This window comes from Cervus canadensis, chromosome 13, assembly GCF_019320065.1.
Source record: "Cervus canadensis isolate Bull #8, Minnesota chromosome 13, ASM1932006v1, whole genome shotgun sequence".
NCBI classification, from domain to species: domain Eukaryota; kingdom Metazoa; phylum Chordata; class Mammalia; order Artiodactyla; family Cervidae; genus Cervus; species Cervus canadensis.
This window is the reverse complement of record NC_057398.1, coordinates 14,081,460-14,105,908: the sequence shown is the minus strand read 5'-3', so window position 1 is coordinate 14,105,908 and position 24,449 is coordinate 14,081,460. Positions and strand designations below refer to the sequence as shown.

The 24,449-nt window shown below is 35.2% G+C and overlaps 1 protein-coding gene across 6 annotated transcripts in view; it reads left to right on the top strand.

Moving 5' to 3' along the window:
* The window catches only part of SWT1 (SWT1 RNA endoribonuclease homolog), a 94,522-nt gene that overhangs the window by 20,448 nt on the left and 49,625 nt on the right, over positions 1–24,449 (top strand). For all 6 annotated transcript variants that reach the window (XM_043485150.1, XM_043485147.1, XM_043485149.1 and 3 more), the window contains 7 exons: positions 12–150; positions 1,066–1,167; positions 1,566–1,754; positions 10,256–10,349; positions 18,251–18,396; positions 20,072–20,235; positions 21,424–21,562. In XM_043485150.1, coding sequence (XP_043341085.1) covers positions 12–150; positions 1,066–1,167; positions 1,566–1,754; positions 10,256–10,349; positions 18,251–18,396; positions 20,072–20,235; positions 21,424–21,562 — 973 coding nt within the window. The remainder of the gene's footprint in view (positions 1–11; positions 151–1,065; positions 1,168–1,565; positions 1,755–10,255; positions 10,350–18,250; positions 18,397–20,071; positions 20,236–21,423; positions 21,563–24,449) is intronic.

Genomic DNA, 24,449 nt, shown 5'->3' with positions numbered 1-24,449 from the left:
TTGCAATTTAGATGCAGATAGTAGAAGAGCTTCATGCTGCTCGTGTGGGAAAAAGTGTGGATTTACCTGTGGTTCCACCTTCAGGAGAGTTAATGAGTATGGAAATTGACATGGTAGAAGATGATACACGTTCCTCTGCTGGTATACCCTGTATGTATATGACTGTGTTTGTGACCCCTATGTTTTCTCTGTTTAGTTTTTATAATATTTAGGTTGAAAGTGTTAAAATGCGCTCATTTGAAATAATAAAATATGGTATATTTCTTTCAGCTGTAGGAATCAGGTCTACGATTTGTGTTATCATTTGCGTTATATATCTCACATTATTAGGCAGTTAGAAATATTTTCCTTCTTTTTTTTTCCTAAAGGCAGTAATCAGAATTATGAGTAGTCTGTTATTCTTGCTCTTAATCATAACTTTTACCGGTTTCAAGTTTGTAAAGCCCTGATCAGAAACAGTGCAATTTTCTCAAAGGTATTCCTGAATTTCTTATTTATATAATAAAACTGTAATTATTCTTACTCCTGAGAGGAGAAAATGACAGATGTCCTCCAGAGTATGCTACTATACAGTTTTGAATTGCATTTATAAAAATAGTAACCCTGCTACATTATATTCATGTTGCATTTTCCAAATTTATTGTTTATCTGTGAATCAACTCACCTGTTCCTATTATGACCCTAAGAAGAAATAATACTAGTATTACTAGTTTTCTTTCTTTTATACATAGTTATCTTTTCAGTGTTATTTCACAATGTATTAAAATTAGCTTATGATTCCTAACTGGATAACCACCAGTGATAAGAGTACAGGGTTTGACAACATAATTACTGCTGTCATAAGTTAGTTTATGATTTAAAAATCCACCCATAAGTAATATGCAGCATTCTACTGGTGGATAATTAAACACTGACTACTGTTCTTTCTCTTAAGAACTGGAGTAAATGCATTTTTGTTGTTTAAAGGATTGCCTTAAGAATGCTATCAGAGTTCTGTGATAACAAAGTTTTAGTTATTGTACAAGCGTGTTACAAATGTGAATTCTCACTGCTTTTTTTCCCTAGCAAATACTGCTTCAGACAAAAAGCTTCTAATTGTTATTGACACAAATATTCTAATGAATCATCTCAAATTTGTTAGACTTCTGATGACAACAGAAATCCCAGGTATTTATAAAACAAACTGATTCTGATTTTCTTATTTGAGTTAATACTTTATATTAATAGTAATGTGAGTTTTTTACTCCCTGTAAACTTACTTTCATTTGGATATGTTGTTAAGCGCAAGCGTACACAGCACAATCAGCTTAAGTAAAAAGGGGGGGAAAGAGCCTTTACTGGTTAATCTAGCTTCTAAACTTACTCTTCTTTGATCTCTGGTAGTATTAATATTTATTTTTGTAATGTTCTCTTGACACTTGTATCTGTTTTTAGTTCCTGTTTTTATGTATTATCTCTTCATTTAGATTATGAATGTCTTTAAAACTTTTAATTCTCCTACAGCAGTTCGATTTAGTAGCTTAATATATATTTGTTGACTTATAAGAAATCTTTTTATTTTTTAGGCTTTGACAGACTTGTGTTAATAATTCCCTGGGTGGTTGTACAAGAGCTGGATCGTATGAAGGCAGGAAAATTACTGAAACATGCCCAGCACAAAGCTGTACCTGCAGTTCATTTCATCAATGACAGTCTCAGAAATCAAGACAGAAAGCTGTGGGGTCAGTCAATACAACTTGCATCTCAAAAACTTTGTAAGTGTTGTCCTCTCAGGGTGTTTCCTGATTAAGATTTGTTTAGATGCTGACTCATTGTTGCAGGGAAATGGTGCAAAACTTAATACTATAAGTATTGCATTATGAAATGGTAGGACACAGTGATGCTTTGGAGTGTTCCATTAGGCTTGTTTTGGAGGTCTTTGATAATTTGTTTTCTGTTTCTCCTACACCTTATTAGGAAGGTCTGTGATTTCACAGATAGTGACTATATAGTTCTGTATGCCTAGTTGTCTGTATTACTGTACTTGGGTTGTTTTTTTAAATACCTTGCTGAGTGATGAGGCCCGTAAGTGATCTGTGTTACTAATCATCATCTGCGTGCTTAGCTGCTTCAGTCGTGTCTGACTCCGTGCGAGCCTGTGAACTGTAGCCTGCCCTGGGATTCTCCAGGCAAGAATACTGGAGTCAGTTGCCATGCCCTCCTCCAGGAGATCTTCCCAACCCAGGAATTGAACCTGTGTCTCCTGCCTTGCTGGAGAAGGCAATGGCACCCCACTCCAGTACTCTTGCCTGGAAAATCCCATGGATGGAGGAGCCTGGTGGGCTGCAGTCCATGGGGTCGCACAGAGTCAGACACGACTGAAGCGACTTAGCAGCAGCAGCTCCTCCTGCCTTGCAGGTGGATTCGTTTAACTGCTGAGCTACCAGGGAAGCTGCTAATCACCACTACATGCAGTTAATATAATACAGAGATAGGTGTTGTTTCCTCTTGTTTGTCAGAACCTATAATAAGGAGGTCGGAGAAGGCAATGGCACCCCACTCCAGTACTCTTGCCTGGAAAATCCCATGGACGGAGGAGCCTGGTAGGCTGCAGTCCACGGGGTCACTAAGAGTTGGACACGACTGAGCAACTTCACTTTCACTTTTCACTTTCATACATTGGAGAAGGAAGTGGCAACCCACTCCGGTGTTCTTGCCTGGAGAATCCTAGGGACGGGGGAGCCCGATGGGCTGCCGTCTCTGGGGTTGCACAGAGTCGGACACAACTGAAGTGACTTAGCAGCATAATAAGGAGGTATTTTTATAATAGAGATCTATAGATTTTCTCCTGATTTTTAGCATATTGGTTTTTCTGGGGTTTTTTTAGACGTTTAAAAATTAGTCTTAGAACCAAAGTGTGTACGTCATGTTTTGTATAACTATTTGGTAAAAAATCTTCATAAAGCAACTCAGTTGCCTCTGCAGAGTTTATATTTACATGTAGAGGATATATTTCATTCTTTTAAAATTTGTTTATTCCCAACTCAGAATTATTTGTATATGTAGATTTGTATTATTTTAAATATCATGAATTTATGTTGTTTGCTGTATCCATATTCACCATAAGATATGAAAGAATTTATCCTAAGATAAGTCTAATTATGATACTAAACCTGAGAAGGCTTTTGGCACAGCTGCTTAGTCTTAAATCTTTGAAGAAAAAGGGCCTCTACCATTAATTCCCTTATTTATTCCCTTTACAAATAATTATTAGCTTAGTATATTCCAATACAATGCTTATGCATTTTGAGTAGGAACATCATGTGAAGTTTAAGAGCTTTTAAAGAAAACCACTTTTAAAAAAATCACTTATTAGAGTTAAGAAAATACTAAAATGTTTTAATGCATTATATTAAATTGAATGTTTTTGTTTTTGTTTTTGTTTTTTACTTTCTATTATGAAAACTTTCAAATACAGAAGTAGGTAGAATAAGACAATGAATCCCTGTGTGCTTTTCACTCATTTTCAGTGATTCTCAACATTTTGGTGAGAATTTCTTTCAGTCTCTCATTTCCTTTTCACCTTCTCTCCCAACTCCTGAAACTCCTGTAGTACTTTGGTATATAATGCTAACAGATAGGACTTTTTAAAAAAACAACCACACAATTAACAAAACCTCTGTCTAAGCCATCATTTCAGTAAACCTCCAATCCTTAAGAAGAGGTGAGAATTTTTTTTACTCATAATTTTGTTCCTTCTTAGTTGATAAAAATTATATTTTAGTGTATAATTGTACAGATGATGACAGTAATAGACAACACTGGTATGGCCGTTATTCTCCAGACCCTTTTCTAAGTGCTTTACAGCTAGCATCTCATTCAAAACTTATAGTACTTGTGGAAGACCTATTCTGCTGATGAGGAAATTGAGACATAGAGATGTTAAGAACTTGTCCTAGATGGAATATCTGTTCCTTCAACAGATTGACTTTGAGACTTATTTTAGAAGAACTAATAGATATTTTGGCCACATTTATTATTTATAGATACCTGATATGTGTCTTTTGACTTTTCAGTTTTTATGTGCTTTTTTTGATGCTTTTACTTCTTCAGTCTATGCTTTTAGGATTATTAAGGAGGATAAATCATAGTAGTGGTCTCAAACTTCTGTGCTGCTTCAGTTTCTGGGCCTTGCTGGAAAGCCATACTTCCCTTTAATGCTTCAATTTTATATTATTTGGTCTTAATTTTGCTAAATTGTGCTTTTAGTTACAAGGTTATAGATTAGTCTTTTATATATATATATATATATATATATAATTTGTGTAATTGTGTAATTGTCTTTGTCAGATAAATCCTTTATATATCATTGTTATCTGTCAAACTGATTGTTTGAAACATTGTTTATATAAAATCTAGTGCACTTAATATATTTATTCTGTTGATAATGATTTTATGATCTCCTTTAGAAATATCCCTAGTCATTTTTATTATAGTAAAATTATATTTTACATTCTAATGATAAATTGAAAATTATAAAAAATTTAATTCAGGACTTTTGAATAAAATTAAAATACTTGTTTGGAGAAAAGCAGGAACAAAACAGTCTTTAATTATGCTTTATATCTGTTGAGCACATTTGCCACTAACTCTAAAAATTGCTTATGTAGATGTATTATTTTGTTTTATGTAATCATTGACTATTATAACTGTATTTTTTTTTAGACAGGCATTTTCCATTAAAAAAAGAAAAATGCCACAAATTGAATAAAAATAGTCTGTTATTAATAAATAGACTTAGTTGAACATAATTTTAGTGTTGTTCTTACTCTTTTCAAAATTGTACTTATTTGATGCAGTATGCATTATGATGAGAATAGGATTTGAAATCTGATTGACCTGAACTTTTTGAGCTGACCTGGAGAAAGTTAAAGGTGAGGAAACTGAATAAATAAAACGGGGGGAAATGACCTCCGACTGAAAATATGGTTCTGAAGATTGGTTGAGCTAATTGTATTAAAGTGCTTAATGGTTTAATGTTTGAAATAGGTGATAATTCTTTTGTGTCCTCTTATGTGAGAAAGTTATACAGATGGATTAGAAAAACTAAATTTCCCTAAATGGATAAAGATTATTAATAGGTAATTCACAAAAGAAGAAATAACATTTAGTCAGCCTTTTTTGTTCAAGGTAAATATTTTCCCATTTGCCGTTTTAAATATTGTTAACTTCTTATGTGTAAAAATTTTTAGTTTATATTTTTTGCATTTTCCTTTTTTATTTTTATTGCTCCTAAGTTTAGAAAGATACTTCTTCCCAGCACTTGATAGGAACACAGCACTCAGTGCATAGGGAATATGAATTAGTAACTTTTCAGGAGAGCAATTTATCAGTGTGTATTACGAAGCCTGGAGAGATGATTTGTCTTTCTTGCAATTATTCTAAAGAAATAATCAGAGTTACAGTGACTTATATAATTAATGTTCGTCACAGCATGATTTATACAGCAAAAAATTGGAAACAGTCTGACAGTTGGAGATGTTACATATAATGCTATAGCCAAATGAGAGAATACTAATTTTGAAAAATGTTAATGATGTGATATTAAACAGAATAGTATAAAAGAATATAAACTACAATCCTAAATTTCTTAGATTAATTCAGGCAAAGAAAGACAAATATCATGTGTCACTTATATATGGAATCTAAAAAGTAATACCAAAAAACCACCCAGAAATTTGTCTCACAGTTCTGAAGACTGGAAGTCTAAAATCAGGGTGTCAGCAGGATTATCTCCTTCTGACATCTATGAGAGAAACATCTGTTCCAGACTGCCTTCTTGGCTTGTAAATGTCCATCTTCTCCTTATGTCTCTTCATATCCTCTTCTCCCTCCCCATATCCTGTTCCAAATTTCCCCTTTTTAGTTAGAATATCAGTCTTTTTGGGTTAGTTCAGTTCAGTCTCTCAGTCATGTCCAACTCTTTGTGACCCCATGAACCTCAGCACGCCAGGCCTCCTTGTCCATCACCAACTCCTGGAATCCACCCAAACCCATGTCCATTGAGTCGGTGATGCCATCCAACCATCTCATCTTCTGTCATCCCCTTCTCCTCCTGCTCTCAATCTTTCCCAGCATCAGGGTCTTTTCAAAGGAGTCACTCTTCGTGGCCAAAGTATTGAAGTTTCAGCTTCAACATCAGTCCTACCAATGAACACCCAGGACTGATCTCCTTTAGGATGGACTGGTTGGATCTTCTTGTAGTCCACGGGACTCTTTAAAAAAGAGTCTTCTTCAACACCACAGTTCAAAAGCATCAATTCTTCGGCGCTCAGCTTTCTTTATAGTCCAACTCTCACATCCATACACGACCACTGGAAAAACCATAGCCTTGACTAGATGGACCTTTGTTGACAGCTTAATGTCTCTGCTTTTTAATATGCTATCTAGGTTGGTCATAACTTTCCTTCCAAGGAGTAAGCGTCTTTTAATTTCATGGCTGCAATCACTATGTGCAGTGATTTTGGAGCCCAGAAAAATAAAGTCAGCCACTGTTTCCACTGTATCCCCATTTATTTGCCATGAAGTGATGGGACCGGATGCCATGATATTAGTTTTCTGAATGTTGAGCCTTAAGCCAACTTTTTCACTCTCCTGTTTCACTTTCATCAAGAGGCTTTTTAGTTCCTCTTCACTCTCTGCCAAAAGGGTGGTGTCATCTGCATATCTGAGGTTATTGACATTTCTCCCGGCAATCTTGATTCCAGCTTGTGCTTCCTCCAGCCCAGTGTTTCTCATGATGTACTCTTCGTATAAGTTAAATAAGCAGTGTGACAATATACAGTCCTGACGTACTCCTTTTCCTATTTAGAACCAGTCTGTTGTTCCATGTCCAGTTCTAACTGTTGCTTCCTGACCTGCCTACAGGTTTCTCAAGAGGCAGGTCAGGTGGTCTGGTATTCCCATCTCTTGAAGAATTTCCCTCAGTTTATTGTGATCCACACAGCCAAAGGCTTTGGCATAGTCAGTAAAGCAGAAATAGATGTTTTTCTGGAACTCTCTTGCTTTTTCAATGATCCATCGGATGTTGGCAATTTGATCTCTGGTTCTTCTGCCTTTTCTAAAACCAGCTTGAACATCTGGAAGTTCACGGTTCTCGTATTGCTGAAGCCTGGCTTGGAGAATTTTAAGCATCACTTTACTAGTGTGTGAGATGAGTGCAATTGTGTGTTAGTTTGAGCATTCTTTGGCATTGTCTTTCTTTGGGATTGAAATGAAAACTGATCTGTTCCAGTCCTGTGGCCACTGCTGAGTTTTCCAAATTTGCTGGCATATTGAGTGCAGAACTTTCTTAGCATCATCTTTCAGGATTTGAAATAGCTCACCTGGAATTCCATCACCTCCACTAGCTTTTTTGTCATGATGCTTCCTAAGGCCCACTCGACTTGACATTCCAGGATGTCTGGCTCTAGGTGAGCGATCACACCATCATGATTATCTGGGTCATGAAGATCTTTTTTGTACAGTTCTTCTGTGTATTCTTGCCACCTCTTCTTAATATCTTCTGCTTCTGTTAGGTCCCTACCATTTCTGTCCTTTTTTGTGCCCATCTTTGCATGAAATGTTCCCTTGGTATCTCTAATTTTCTTGAAGCAATCTCTAGTCTTTCTCACCCTCTTGTTTTCCTCTATTTCTTTGCATTGATCGCTGACAGTAATGAACTCATTTTATCTTGCAAAAAACCAAAAATAGGATTTCAAAGAATATAGATTACAATCCCAAGTTCCTTAGATTGTGCATATATACTTAGAGATGTATTGAGCTGATGAAATTATGACATATTTTAGTTTTCTTTATATTTTTGGAATTTTTCAGATTTTCTATACTTATTTTATTTTTATAATTAGGTAAAAATGACACCTGCTACACCAGACATTTGTTCCATCATTTTTATATTTTCTTTTATTACATTTTTGTTGAATCATTTACTTGCAAGATTTTTGTACTAGACACTGTTCTAACTGTCGAGGCTGCAGCAGTGAATGAGGCATACAAAGCCTGCTGTTGAGAAGCTTTAATTCTATTAATATGCTAAATATCATATTAACTATAATTTATACAGTAGTTATTTTGGTGTCAAATGTGAATAGAGGTCATTGCTGTTGAGATGCAGTTAAGCTGAGTCTTTAGTAATCAACATATTACTTAAGCACTTGATATCACCATATATTGGGCCAAGTGTTTTATATAAATTTTCTCATTTAATCTTCCTTCTTATGCAATTTGCCCATTATTTCATGTCCAGTAAATGAGAAAGCAAGAATTCAAACCCACATCATCTGTTTCCAGAGTCTTTGTTCATTTTTTAACAGTTCCTGAGCAAGTGCTCAAAAATATTTGTTGATAAAAATATTTCATGAATATTCTTATAAGTTTAGGTATACCTTCTGGGCCTGTGTATTCTAGAAAAAAGTGACAGAACAAGTAATCATGAACTTTGATACCTTTAGAACAATCTACTTACTGTATGCTCTAAACCTCCTTTGGTTGGTCAAATTGAGTTCCTAAAGTTAACCATTGATTTTGAGCTGCCCATTTTGCATTATTGTGGTATTTACTTTGTAAGCTAAAAGCAGGAAAATTGGCTGCTGTAAAATATGTCTGTCTGGCTTACTGGTTGTCTGGTTAAAGAACTGAATCATATGTCTCTCAGGTTCATGCTATGAGATCAGTTGAGTTTTGTCTAGACTTCGCCATGAGATTGTGAGACCCCAAAGAACTTGTCTTTTGACAAGCATAGGGACCTGGTGCTGCTTAGACCTTAGAAAAATGTTTATTGCATGCTTGAATGAGTTTTCTAATTTGAAAGTTTAGAAGACTCAGTGATATAGGCCAAAAGTTGAGGGGAGAAAAAGGTTATAATCTGGGGGAAAAGTTAAGGCTCACTGGCCAGCATATCTTGACTTTTAGTGTGTAAGAGACTTGCCAAGGTCTTAAATCAATCTTTGGATCCAGGCTTCAAAGATTCTTATCCATAAATGGGTCTGGGGTGTAGTCCTTATTCTATATTATTAATAAGTACCCCAGGGAATTCTGAGGCAGGTAGTGTAAGGACTTCTAAAAATGCTCTCTTTGGTCCTCGTTCTACATATTACATTCTTTTCACACACACACATATACACACACAATTTATTACATGCTTTAAGACTTGGAGAATACCAGAGGACACTATATCAGCTACATACTAACATTTATTAGAAATTACTTTTTGTATTCTCTGCCTAGCGCCCATGTTGTCTTCTTCTGTACATCTCTCTCTCTAATTGTTATTGCTTCAGTTCAGTTTAGTTCAGTCGCTCAGTTGTGTCCGAGTCTTTGCGACCCCATGAATCGCAGCACGCCAGGCCTCCCTGTCCATCACCAACTCCCAGAGATTACTCAAACTCATGCCCATCGAGTCGGTGATGCCATCCAGCCATCTCATCCTCTGTCGTCCCCTTCTCCTCCTGCCCCCAGTCCCTCCCAACATCAGGGTCTTTTCCAATGAGTCAATTCTTCGCAAGAGGTAGCCAAAGTATTGGAGTTTCAGCTTCAGCATCAGTCCGTCCAGTGAACACCCAGGACTGATCTCCTTCAGGATGGACTGGTTGGATCTCCTTGCAGTCCAAGGGACTCTCAAGAGTCTTCTCCAACACTACAGTTCAAAAGCATCAATTTTTCGGCACTCAGCTTTCTTCACAGTCCAACTCTCACATGACCACTGGAAAAACCATAGCCTTGACCAGACAGACCTTTGTTGGTTATTGCTTAGAGGTTAAGAAAAAGCAGACACATGAAAGTGGTTCTGTTGCTGGTAGAACAATTGCTCATTAATTTGCTGACCTCTTTTAAGTTAATATGAAACAAAATATAATCATATAATTTGCTTATAATCTCTTAAGTGACTGAACTGAGACTAGAATTCATAGCTTTTGGTTTCTAGTATGGCATTTTAACCTACTGATCACATTTCTTTCCTTTGGGTTTATTAATAGGCATATTCTCTTCTGTTTTAGTAAACTATCAATTTAATAAACTGTTAATTAAACCCATAAATATATGAATTCTAGATCCAGAATTTTCAGATCATTGTTTTTGTTGTGCTTCATCTTCCTCTTCTTATTTAAAAAGTTTTCTTTGTTTTAGATGATTCAATTTGTAAATATGGCCTAAATTGTTTATACAGTTCCCAGATTTTAAGTGTGCTTATTGCTTGTTGCTTTTCCTAAATTCACAGATGGATTGAGTGATGAGAACAATGATGATCGTGTATTAAAATGCTGTCTTCAGTACCAAGAACTATTCCCTTGTTCTCTTGTTATTTTGTGCACGTGAGTTTCATAATCATTTTACTCTTTTTTTAAAAATAGCAGTTTCTATTAAAGAATTTTAAAAAATCATACTGTAATGACCATACCAGGGATCAAAAACATACATAATATTCTAAATCTCCCAGTAAATGTATTCAGTTATATTTCACATTCTTATAATGTGCAGATTGTAGAGGAATGAGATTTGAATCTCATGAAGTTTCATTTCAACTTAAGTTATATGATATTCAGAAAACTTTTGAAAAAGCAAGGGAGAGTCAATTTAATATCCCAATAAAATAGTTAGAAATGAAAATCTACATTTTGGTCATGAGGCAAGAGGGTTAATTAATTAATTTGTTGGGAAAGGCTAATGTATGTTGCAGTTATATCCTGAGTGCCTGTAACAGAGTTAGAGTTGGAATTCTGGGTCTACCACTTACCAGCTTTGTGAACTTGGAAAGTTGCTTAATGTTTCCTTCTGTGTGAAGCATAGGGAGAATAGTAATACCTGCATTTATGAGGATATTGTAAGTATTTAATCAGAAAAAGTATGCATGTATGACTTGGAAGAGTGCCTCATACATAAAATTATCTCAGAGTTTTTCCTCCTTCTCTTGTCTTCATTCCATTCCTCCATTCCCAACTAATATATTCATAAGTTAGTTCTAAGGTAAAAGTAGCATAATGTTAAGCCAAATTATATTTATCATGTATGAGAAAAGGCTCTATAGGAACTGATAAGAGCAATTTTAATTTGTAGCATTAGTCTGAATTGTATTCACTTCAGAATGGAGTTTTTATAGTTTCATGATCATGGCTAAATTCTCTGAAATGGAGTGATTATGGAAATGAATAGTTCTTAGATTTTTCTTGTAAGAGGGTTGCCAATTATCATTTTAGCTGTGTTCAAAGATAAAATTATTTTTTTTATTTTAAAAGAAACAGATTTCTATCTCTACTTTCAAATTATTTATTAATCTAGCACATAATATATCATCCTGGAGTTTGTTGAAAGCTGAAATAGATTTAGTAATATGTTAATCATTTTGTATTTGAGATAAGATAAATTGAGAGAGAATTGTTATTTTTTTAGTTCCACTTAGAATGAAAATTAAATTGGTGAGATTTAATCCTCCATTATTTCTGCAGTCACTGTTTTGGAATAAACAGATGTAACAGTTTTTAATGAAATGAAAGTTTGTGGTCAAACTTTACTTTTACCTCTGGCATTGTCATGTTCCAGACAAGCCTTTTTTTGTTGTTTATGTTAAGTGTGATAAGCATACTTACTGTGTAAATCAAACATACTTAATGTGAGGATACATTTTTACTACTTTAAGGGATGATGAGATGATAGTTAACATTAATATTAATAATGGCAGTGATAGGAGAAACCTTCTATAAATCATACATACTATATCTCATTCTAAGTGCTTTACTCACATTTTTAATCTTAAGTATGGGCCAGCAACCTCCAGTTAGTATTTCCAGCCCACATCTCTCTTCTAAACTCTAGACTAATATATTTATCTATTTATTTGGTACCTGTTTGGATGTCTCATAGACATCTGAAACCTGCCGTCTCCAAAAATGAACTCATAATCTTTCCTTCTAAACTGTTCTCCTTTTGAATAAAAAAGGCCATCTTCTACCCATTTTGCTAAAGCCAGAAACCTCAGAGACATTTTTTATTTCTGCCTTTCCTTCATAATCGCTAGTCAGGCAAAAACAGGTCTTGTGTGGTCTTCTTTTCTTTACCTACTCTGCCACCTTCCTATGTCAAGTGATATTATTTTTCCTCTTCCTTTTCTTCTCTAAGACCCATTATGCTCTCTACTTCCATATTCTCCTTCATTTATTTTTCAGAAAAAATAATGTATTTTTAATTTTTAAAAAGTTTTGTTATGAAGAATTTCAACAACTTTCAAAGTGAAGAAGAATTAATAAACTCCTAAGTACCCAGCTACAATAATTATCAAGTTTCTACAGTTCTGTTACCTTATATTTCCATCTACTCCCTGTCCTATGATATGGTAATTTTTATACAGTTCTTTTTATATTGAGGGAAACTGTATAATGTTAAAATGCCCAAATCTTAACTATACAGTGTGACAATGGATACCCTGGTTGTAGCCCCACGTCCCTCTTGATATATAGAACACTTCCATTATCCCAGAAAATGTGCTCTTGCCTGTTTTGTGCCCTTTTTCTAGTTTCTTAAGGTGGAAGCTAAGATAATTTATTTGAGACTTCTGTAAATTTCCCTTTAAGCACTGTCTTAGCTGCATTTCACAAATTTTGATACATTATTTTTTAAAAATTCAATTTAATATGCTTTATAATTTGAATTCCTGGTGGTCTGGTCTAGTGGTTAAGACTCAGTGCTTTCCCTGTTGGGGCTGGGGTTTGATCCCTGGTAGGGGAGCTAATCCTGCAAGCCATGTGGTGCAGCCAAAAAATAAATTATAGAAAATAATGTTTTATAATTTCCCCCATGACCCATTTCCTTTTGACCCACAGGCTTTTTAGATATTTGGTGCACTTAGCTCCAAATATTTGGAAATTTTCCAGTTATTTTCTTGTTATTGATTATACTTTAATTCTGTTATATGACTGGAGAACATAATTTATATGATTTCTGTTCCTTTAGATTTGTTAAACTTGGTTTTATGCCCATGAATAAAGTCTAAACTTGGTGAATGTTTTATGTTCTCTTAAGAAGAATTTATTCTGCTCTTGTGGGTCGAGTATTCTATAAATTTCATATAGGTCAAGTTTGTTGATAGTGTTGTTTAGGTCTTCTATAACCTTAGTATTAATAATTATCTGTCTGCTTATTTTATAATTACTGAGAAAGGAGTCTTAAATTTCCCAACTCTAATTTATTGATTTGTTTGCTTCTCATTTCCATTCTGTTTGTTTTACTTCATGAATTATGAAGCTCTGTTGTCAGAGGCATGCACATTTAGGATAGTCTTGGAGAACTGACACCTTTCTCATTATCTAATCGCAGTCTTTGTTCCTGATAATATTCCTGATTCTGAAGTTTCCTTTGTTTAATATTAATATTACTATTCCAGTGTTGTTTGCTTTGTATTTATAATAAATATCTTTTTCATCCATTTACTTTTAACATATCTATATCTTTATATTAAAGTATTTTGTAGATAGCATATAATTGATGCTTTTCTTTTTTCCATTCTGACAATTTCTGTCTAATTGATGAGTTTCTACTATTTACATTTAATTGGCTGGATCAGAATCTACCATTTTGCTAATTATTTTTTATTTGTTCAGCTATTCTTTTCTTCCTTTTCCTTTTTTTTCCCCCTTGGATTAACTGTGGTGCCATTTTATCTCCATTATTGACTTTGTACCTTTTTGAAAAAAAACTTTATAATGGTTGCCTTAGTGTTTATAATATACATCTTTACTTGATCAAAGTCTGTCTTTAAATAACACTATATTGCTTCATGTGTAGTATAAGTATTTTAATATGCTTTGAATTTCTCCCCCCATCCATTTTGCTATCATTATTACATATTTTACTTTTACAGAAACAATAGCACAGTACTTTATAATAGTTTTGCTTCACCCATTTGCCTTTTAAAGGAATTAAAAATAAGAAAGTGAATGATTTTATCTTGCATTCCATTTTTAGCATTCTTTATTTCTTTTTTTGAATCCAAGTTTCTGTCTTGTGCCAGATTTCTAGTCATATTCCTTTTGCCTAAACAACTTTGACATGTGTAAGTATGTTGGCAGTGAATTTTCTTGTTTTGTTTGTCTGATAGTGTGTTTATTTCTCATTTATTTCTGAAGGATATTTTTACTGGATATGCAATTCTGGGTTGATTTGTTTTTTCTGTTTCTTTGAGTATTTTAAAGGTATCACTTCATTTTCTTCTAACTTGTTTGATTTCTGGTGAGAAGTATGCTATAAATATTTTCTTCCTCTGTGTGTAATGTTCTTTTGGTCTTTTTTTTCCCCTCTCATTGCTTTCAAGATTTTTTGTCTTTATTTAGCAGTTTGTTTTTAGAAGTCTTTAGCAGATGTACCCACTCCAGTGTTCTTGCCTGGAGACTCCCAGGGACGGGGGAGCCTGGTGGGCTGCCGTCTGTGGGGTTGCACAGAGTCGGACACGACTGAGCGACTTAACAGCAGCAGCAGATGTACCACGTGTTTGTGTGTATGTTTGTGATCCAAGCATGCATGCTCAGTTACTCAGACATGTCCAACCCTTCGTGACACCATGGATTGTAGCCTGCCTGGTTCCTCTGTCCATGGGATTTTCCAGGCAAGAATACTGGAGTGAGTTGCCATTTCCTCCTCCAGGGTATCTTCCCAACCCAGGGATTGAACCTGTGTCTCCTGCATTGACAGGTGGATTCTTTACCACTGAGCCACCTGGGAAACCTGTATGCTTGTGGTAGAGGAGAGGAAATTATCCTGCTTGATGTTCTCTGAGCTTCTTGGATCTATGGTTTGGTGTTCATTTTTTAGTTTTGAAAAATTCTCAGTCATTATTTCTTTAAATATTTAATATGTCTTCTGCCCCATTCCCTCTTTTCTCCTTCTGGTATTACAGAATTATTAATACAATGTAGTAGTCAGCCTCCAAGATGATTCCAGTGATTCCTTGCCTCTTGGTATCTTTTTGTTTTTGTTTCCATGGCTGTGCTGTTCCACTTGCAGGATCTTCGTTACCAATCAGAAATCAAACCCAGGCCCTCTGCAGTGGAAGTGCAGAGTCTTAACCACTGGACCACCAGGGGATTCCTGTGCCTCTTAGTATTAATTCCCTTGTGTAGTCCTCTCCTACATTGTACCAGGGTTGGTCGTCAGTATGACAGATAGCATGCATCAGAAGTGATGGTATGTCACTTCTAAGATTAGTTTATGAAAGACTGGCAGTTCCTTTTTGGGCACACTCTTGTTTCTTTCTCTTGGATCACTTGTTCTGGGGAAGCAAACTCCATGCTCTGAATAGCTCTATGGAGATGCCCACCTGGTGAGAAACTGAAGCCTCAAGCCAAAAGCCAGTGAAGGGCTAAGCCCTACCAATAGCTACATGAATGAGCGCCAATTAAATCATGAGGTGACTGTAACACTGGGGACTGGTATGCTTCAACTTTGTGAGATACCCTGAGCCAGAACCATTCAGTCGAGCTGCTCACAGATCCCTCACTTTTAGGAACTGTGTGAGATAATAAATGTTTTTTTCACACTGCTAAGTTTTGGGGATAAACTGTTACACACCCAATAGACAACTAATACATGCCTATATATTTGACTATTTGATATTGTCCAACAGCTCTTATATATATATATTTTAACATTTTCTTCTCTTTTGTTTGTTTGGATAATTTCTTTTGACCTGTGTTAATGTTTGGTCTTTCCTCACCTGTGTTGAGTCTACTGAGGAACTTGTTGAAGGCATTTTTAATTTCTGTCTGGTTTTACATGCTATTCACCTTTTCTGTTGAGCTTTCCAGGTGGCGCTAGTGGTAAAGAACCTGCTTGCCAAAGCAGGAGCTGTAAGAGATGTGGGTTGGATCCCTGGGTGGGGAAGATCCCTTGAAGGAGGGCTTGGCAACCTGCTCCAGTATTCTTGCCTGGAGAGTCCCATGGACAGAGGAACTGGTGGGCTACAATGCCTAAGGTGACAAAGAGTCAGACACAGCTGAAGAGACTTAGCACACATGCACCTTTTTGATTAGAACCTTTGACACATTAATCAAAATTCTTTAAAATTTCCTGTCAGATAGCTTCAACGTCTGTGTCATATCTGAGTCTGGTTCTATTGATTGCTTTGTCTCTTGGAAGTATATTGCTCTTTTTCTGGGTTGAATTGATATCCAGATTTTAAGGCTCAACTCTGTGATTTCCTCCCTTCCTCAGTTTCCCCTTAACTGTCTATATGTTTTGGCCTGTGCTACCTAATATTGCCTTCTGACATTTCAAGCCACAAAGGCTCTGACTTTCTGTCCTAAAGCATTGATGAGTTGGGGAATGCCCTCAGGCAAAAAGAAAAGTGCGCTCTTAACCTTTGCAGTGTCTGTGTCTTGAGTGTAGATTCCCCTCCACCTTCTACCTTCATTTTATTGCTCTTTAGTGCCTTCAAATAGGTTTTGCCTTTTTTGTTGTTTTTGGTCTAGATTTTCTAATTCTCTCTATGGGAAGTTAATCTGATCAAGCTACTCTGCCATTAACAGAAGCTGGAAGCCTACTAGTCTCAAGAACAACAGTTTGGTAAACACAGATCTGATGTCATTTCTGCATTGAAGCCCTTAAATCTCTTTCCATTTATTAATGTCCTTGACTTTTTCTGTAGCTACGTAAACTGGTCTTATCCTATATCTAATCATCCTGGCTTCTTTCAGCATATGGCAAATTCACATCATTTATCTTCAGTCATCAGTTCAATCACTCAGTTGTGTCCAACTCTTTGTGACCCCATGAACCATAGCATGCCAGGCCTCCCTGTCCATCCCCAACTCCTGGAGTCCACCCAAACCCATGTCCATTGAGTGGGTGATGCCTTCCCACCATCTCATCCTCTGTCATCCCCTTCTCCTCCTGCTGTCAATCTTTCCCAGCATTAGGGTCTTTTCAAATGAGTCAGCTCTTCACATCAGGTGGCCCAAGTATTGGAGTTTCAGCTTCAACATCAGTCCTTCCAATGAATACCCAGGACTGATCTCCTTTAGGATGGACTGGCTGGATTTCCTTGCAGTCCAAGGGACTCTCAAGAGTCTTCTCCAACACCACAGTTCAAAAGCATCAATTCTTTGGCACTCAGCTTTCTTTACAGTCCAACTCTCACATCCATACATGACCACTGGAAAAACCATAGCCTTGACTAGACGGACCTTTGTTGACAAAGTAATGTCTCTGCTTTTTAATATGCTTTCTAGGTTGGTCATAACTTTCCTTCCAAGGAGTAAGCGTCTTTTAATTTCATGGCTGCAATCACCATCTGCAGTGATTTTGGAGCCCAGAAAAATAAAATCAGCCACTGTTTCCACTGTTTCCCCATCTATTTGCCATGAAGTGATGGGACCAGATGCAGTGATCTTAGTTTTCTGAATGTTGAGCTTTAAGCCAACTTTTTCACTCTCTTCTTTCATTTTCATCAAGAGGCTCTTTAGTCCTTCTTCACTTTCTGCCAAAAGGGTGGTGTCATCTGCATATCTGAGGTTATTGACATTTCTCCCAGCAATCTTGATTCCAGCTTGTGCTTCCTTCAGCCCAGCATTTCTCATGATGTTCTCTGCATGTAAGTTAAATAAGCAGGGTGACAATATACAGCCCTGATGTACTCATTTTCCTATTTGGAACCAGTCTGTTGTTTCATGTCCAGTTCTAGCTGTTGCTTCCTGACCTGCATACAGATTTCTCAAGAGGTAGTTCATTTGCCTTAGGCCCACTCTAAATAAATTTGTAATTGCCTACCCTGTGTAAATCGTTTATTTTATTATGGCTCCTAATGTTTATTTTTCTTGGAATGATCATATTCTTGTGTTCAAATCCACCTCCCACTTACCGGGTGTAACTTTGGATAAGTTACTTAACCTTTTTATACTTCAGTTTCTTATGTGTGAAATGGGGATAAAAATTAGTACCACTCCTACCTAAGAAGTTTGTTGTGAGAATTAAATGGATTGATATATATAAAGTGCTTAGCTTAGTTCCTGATACCAGGAAAACATTCTATATATAACAATAATAATTATTCTCAAAATCTAAGGTGATATGACTCTGGTGTATGATAATCTATCTTCTGCATTAAAAAATTATCCTTTGTTAATATATGTACTGAGAATCACCAGCCTCTGATTAGATTCCATGTGATTTTAGTTGCCATGCGATTTGTCTCATAAAAAATAAAATATTTTTTCCTCCTAATCCAACCTAGGGATGATAGAAATTTAAGAAACAAAGGCCTAATAAGTGGTGTGAAGTCACTCAGTAAAGAAGAATTGAGTGCAGAGTTTTTAAACTTATCTCTGAACACAGATGTATGTCATCAGCCTTGTATATCTAAACAACAATTGAAAGCAGGTAGTATTCTTACTACAAATAATTAGAAGTATATCTTATTTTGTGTACTAAGAATATTGACAGCAGTTGGAATTGATAGTAAATTTTTATTTTGTACATTTAAAGAAACATTGTTTGGAGTATTTGCTGGCACATAAATGGTAGAAATGAATGAATATTATGATGGTGATCCAAGAAAAAAGCATACATTATTGCCTTCTATATATACTTGTACAAATTAATTCAAATTTTTTTCTGTACACTCATATACATTTTTATATATTTGTAATCACCATGTGCATCCTATTTTTTCCTTCACAGAGGATACTTTTTAAATTAATAGTAGCTATAAGAGATATCCATTTGAGGTAGCGAAAATAGTTTATTCTTAAAATTAGTTTCATATTCATAACTTTCTATTAATACAGTAAAACAGTAATAGACTTGAAGGACTCTAGTAGTAATGTTTTTAAATTTAAACTAATATACACATTATTTAAAAGCATATCTCACCATTTCCTTCTGAGGGAAAAATAATTATTGAAGTCTTTAATAGCATATGCATATGTTTCATATATTCATATTTGAATATATGCTACTTATTTGGTGCTTATTTCACTGTTTTGGTAATAAAATTTCCTTTGTCATAATATTCTAAATGGCCTTTAGAGGCAGTTACAGAATATTCTATTTTATAGCTTTTCAAGGGAAATATGCTTTTGATTTGCTTATTGTATTACTGACATTTAAAATTTTTACTTCATATTCATAGAGATAATCCCCTTAATATTTTCAATTTTGCCATAAAGAAATTGCAGTTGTTTGCAGGTGTCAAAATGGTAATTATAATGAAATAATATAAATAAAAATAATCAAAACTAATATTAGAAAGTAAAGATATATAGGTAGTTAAGTCAGAGATTCTAGTCTTTTCAAGACAATTTATAGATGTGAATTATGTTTATGATTTTTGGAAGTAAACACATTTTGAGCCGTAGTTCTTGGTTTTCTATTATAAATATTAATAGATGCAAAGAATTATTTTAATTTTTCATTTTTTTTAATAATGAAAGGTTAAAATATACACATTTCTCTTTTATATTTTGTCCTACCTCCTTTCAAAGACAATGGGCTGCTTTTCTGGGCGCCTGATGTCCTCTGCTAGCGATCAGAAGTTGTTTTGTGGAGTTTGCTCAGCGTTCAAATGTTCTTTTGATGAATTTGTGGGGGAGTAAGTGGTCTCCCGGTCCTTTTCTTCTGCCATCTTAGCTCCTCCTCCCACATTTCTCAAATTTCTTTTTTTCTTTCAAATTTCTATTTTAGTAAAAACATTTCATTGCCTTTTGTCGAATAGATAAAGCATTTACTAATGTAATATGTATTGCCTCTAAAAACAGCTATACTAAATATTTCTAAATACTCTTTATTTATTTATTTTTGGCCATGCCACGTGGCTTGCAGGAGTTCCCTGACCAGGGATTGAACCAGGGCCAGGGCAAGTGAAAGCCTGGATCCTAACCAGTAGTCCACCAGTGAACTCCCCAAAATCTTGTTTTAAAAATATTCATTTGTTCTCTAGATTCAAATGCTAACTATATCCATTAAATGTTTATTATTTATGGCCAAATACTAATTATATATGTAAAATAGTTACTATTAATGTTCTAAGTAAAGCTTGTAACTATTTGTTTTGAAGAAACAACACCTTTGGAGGAGAGCCATGAGGAAGAATCTACAAACTCTGGACTACCCGTTCTACTTGAAAGCATTGTATCTGATCTCGAAAGATCTCTTGGAACAGCTTTATCTTCAATATTAGAAACAGAAATGAAAATTGCTTTTGGAAACCTTTGGATGGAGGTGATTATTTGAACACGTCATTAAAAATTTCTTTTTTATTGCTTAAGATTTATTGCCTTATTTTAAGAAATACTATTTCTATAAAATATATGTTTCATTGTAATAATCGATATCACATTAATTTTTTCTTGAAGTTTTTGGAATAACTTTAAAAACTAACTGATGGATATTTCCTAAAGATTAGAACTATTTTTTTCATTCATTTTTTCAGTGAACAAATATTTATTGGGTGTCTACCATTTGTTAGACACGTTTCCTCCATGGAGCTTAAATTGAAAGAAAATGTCTCGTTTTTAGTTTATTTGAGTCAAAATGTCTAGTATAGGGAGTTATCTTAGCAATATCTACTCAGAAAAGGAAGTGTATATTGTGGCTTATGTGATGTAAGTTTAAGAATCAGAGTATAAATTTGGTATTAGTAGAATATTTTGAATTTTCTTTAGATTCACATCTTTTCTGTAATAAATAAATATCACATTTGGGAATCATGGCCTTCTTATTTAATGTTTGTCTGCTATTCATATTTATCATTAGGAGAAAGTTTATTCCCTATCAATTATGTCTATCCCAGATATTCAGTGAGATTCTAATATTTGTCAGTGTGGCTTGATTATACTATCAAGTGTTAAACCAAGATGTTGAAGAATGATCAGATTCTAGGAAGGCGGATGTAAATTAGATTTCATAATAGAGTCTAATAAAGTGATTGCATATGAATGATTGAAGAAAGGATGTACTGACATCTTGTAGTACTTAATGATGAGTTTTCTTTATAAACATGTCTTTTATAGGAGTGTAGCAAGTGTCACTTATAGTTGAAAATTCTTTTCTGTATAGATGTTTTTCTCTAGTTTTAGGAAATTATATTGACTTTGTTGTAGAAATGACCATGTGGAAAGGTAGATGACAACTTTTGCTGACTAGAACTGTAGTTTTTCTGATTAAAACTATTCTTTCTTTTGACACACGTAGTTTCTAAAACTGTAAGTATTACTACTAATGTGAATTTTATAAAAGCAATTTTCGGTGGAATAGGCATTTTAAGATTGTGACTGGCTTTTAGTAGAACATCTTTTAGTTTAAGAAGAATTCAATTATGTTTTGCCTAGAAATCTATGTAGGAATTCCTAAATAGGTACTTTTAAATAACAGAATAATAAATATATCAATAATGCTATTTTTCTCTAGATGCTGTACTTGAAACCTCCATGGACTCTAATACATTTATTACAGTGTTTTAGAAAACATTGGTTGGCTGTATTTGGATTAGTTATGGAAAAGAACTTGCTCTTAACCATTGAGAGTCTATATGAAAATCTCCGTAAAGGTATGAATCTTTCATTTTGCCTTTGAAGTGTTGTATTAAAGTCAGAATAATAGCTATATCCCATGTGTAGATGAATTAATAAAAAATTTTTCAATTATTTCTCAACCATTTACACTTTTAATTTCTTAAGGAAATTTATGGCAGCTAGATGAATGGATGGAGTTCATAGAGATTGTGACTGTTCATTGTATCATTTTTGATGTTCAAATAGTTTATCAAGATTTCTACTTAAAATACATGGTTAAGGAATAGGAATCCTTTGGCTTTGGTGCATAATGAATTTTAGAACCACAAGAGACTAGAATCAACCACTTAGTTGGTAGTTCTTAAACTGTATCACACAGAACCTTTTTGAAGTGCTTCTGGAGTTGCCAGAGATTAGGGGTGGAAAGGTTGATGGGGAGCCTGATAATAGTGTGCCTTTGACCTTCAACCCCAACTTTAGCCATTCAGTTTTCTTTTATTTATTTATGTAGAGAGATTCCATGTGTGATTAAAAAAGAAAAAGTGTTTCTGCTAAGAAGCAAAAGATGTGAAAAGCACTGATCTAATAGCGGGCTACAGTTTCAATTCATCTTAGTCACTCAGTTGTGTCCGACTCTTTGCGACCCCATGGACTGCAGCACGCCAGGCCTCCCTGTCCGTCACCAACTCCCAGAGTTCATCCAAACCCATGCCCGTTGAGACGGTGATGCCGTCCAACTATCTCATCCTCTGTCGTCCCGTTCTCCACCTGCCCTCAATCTTTCCCAGCGTCAGGGTCTTTTCAAATGAGTCAGCTCTTTGCATCAGGTGGCCCAAGTATTGGAGTTTTAGCTTCAACATCAGTCCTTCCAATGAACACCCAGGACTGATCTCCTTTAGGATGGACTCGTTGGATCTCCTTGCAGTCCAAGGGACTCTCAAGAGTCTTCTCCAACACCACAGTTCGAAAGCAGCAATTCTTTGACACTCACCTTTCTTTACAGTCCAACTCTCACATCCATACATGACCACTGGAAAAACCATAGCCTTGACTAGATGGACCTTTGTTGGCAAAGTAATGTCTCTGCTTTTTAATTGCTATCTAGGTTGGTCATAACTTTCCTTCCAAGGAGTAAGCGTCTTTTAATTTCATGGCTGCAATCACCATCTGCAGTGATTTTGGAGCCTAAAAAAATAAAGTCAGCCACTGTTTCCACTTTTTCCCCATCTATTTGCCATGAAGTGATGGGACCAGATGCCATGATCTTTGTTTTCTGAATGTTGAGCTTTAAGCCAACTTTTTCACTCTCTTCTTTCATTTTCATCAAGAGGCTCTTTAGTTCTTCACTTTCTGCCAAAAGGGTGGTGTCATCTGCATATCTGAGGTTATTGACATTTCTCCCAGCAATCTTGATTCCAGCTTGTGCTTCCTCCAGCCCAGCGTTTCTCATGATGTACTCTGCATATAAGTTAAATAAGCAGGGTGAAAATACACAGCCTTGATGTACTCCTTCCCGATTTGGAACCAGTCTGTTGTTTCATGTCCAGTTCTAGCTGTTGCTTCCTGACCTGCATACAGGCTTCTCAAGAGGCAGGTCAGGTGGTCTGGTATTCCCATCTCTTGAAGAATTTTTCACAGTTTATTGTGATCCACACAGGCAAAGGCTTTGGCATAGTCAATAAAGCAGAAATAGATGTTTTTCTGGAACTCTCTGGCTTTTTCAATGATGTAGCAGATGTTGGCAATTTGATCTCTGGTTCTTCTGCCTTTTCTAAAACCAGCTTGAACATCTGGAAGTTCACGGTTCATGTATTGCTGAAGCCTGGCTTGGAGAATTTTGAGCATTACTTTGCTTGCATGTTTATGGGCTACACTTTATGGGATCTCAAAAGAGTCAGACATGACTTAGCGACTAAATAAATATTATTAAAGTCTGTGTTTTATCATTAAGGAAACTAGCTTTGAGAGAGTAAGTGATTTGTCCAGAGTGAACAGCTCCATTTCTTTTGCTGTACCTTTGAAAAGGGAAGTATAAACCATTATTACGATGTTCAGTTAGTTCTTGACTTTTCTCAAACTCCTCATGAAGTGATCTATGTTATGTATTAGTTATATCCTGTCTACTTTTTAAAAATAACAGTATATGTGGGCCTTTAAATGACCACCTCAGTACAAGAGCCAGGTAGTGAAGAAGAATAAAAGACATAGTTTTACTCTAAAACATGTGCAAACAATTATTGCAGCACTTGAACACAGATTTTAGCACTAAGCTTCCTAGCAGCTAAGATAAAACAAAAGCATTCTATGATGGATATACCACTTCTCTTTTCCCCTGAAGTGTAAACTCTGAAAATGTTTTATATCTTTATAAATTTCCCCAGGAAACTTAAAAGTTCATAATCAATACTTTATGACATATATGTAGTAGATGTTGCATGAATATTTATTTTTTAAAGTTAACTGATTTTTAAAATAAAGATACACATTCCAGGCATTGACCTTTAACTAGAAAATATTTATTAGGGGTATTATTATTAAGGAATGACATATTAGACATGTCTTCAAAGCATTTTAAAAGATACAGAAACAGTGTTCATATCTTTTACTAGGGACATAATTTTGTTGCTTCTGTCAAAAGAAGTCCATAAACCATGTGTGATCTTAAATAAGACTTGGTTTCAAAAATGGGACATCTAGTTGCCATCTTCCATTTGTCTGTTTTCCAGGGCTGGGCATTTTTTTTGTGCTTATATGGAACTTAGAGGTAGTAGTCAGTAGTTCTATTTTTCTCTAATAACAAGAGAAGTGAAGAGAGATAACCATTCCTTTCATTAAAAACTCATTTGGAGAATACTCTCCGACATGAATCACAGCAGGATCCTCTATGACCTACCTCCCAGAATATTGGAAATAAAAGCAAAA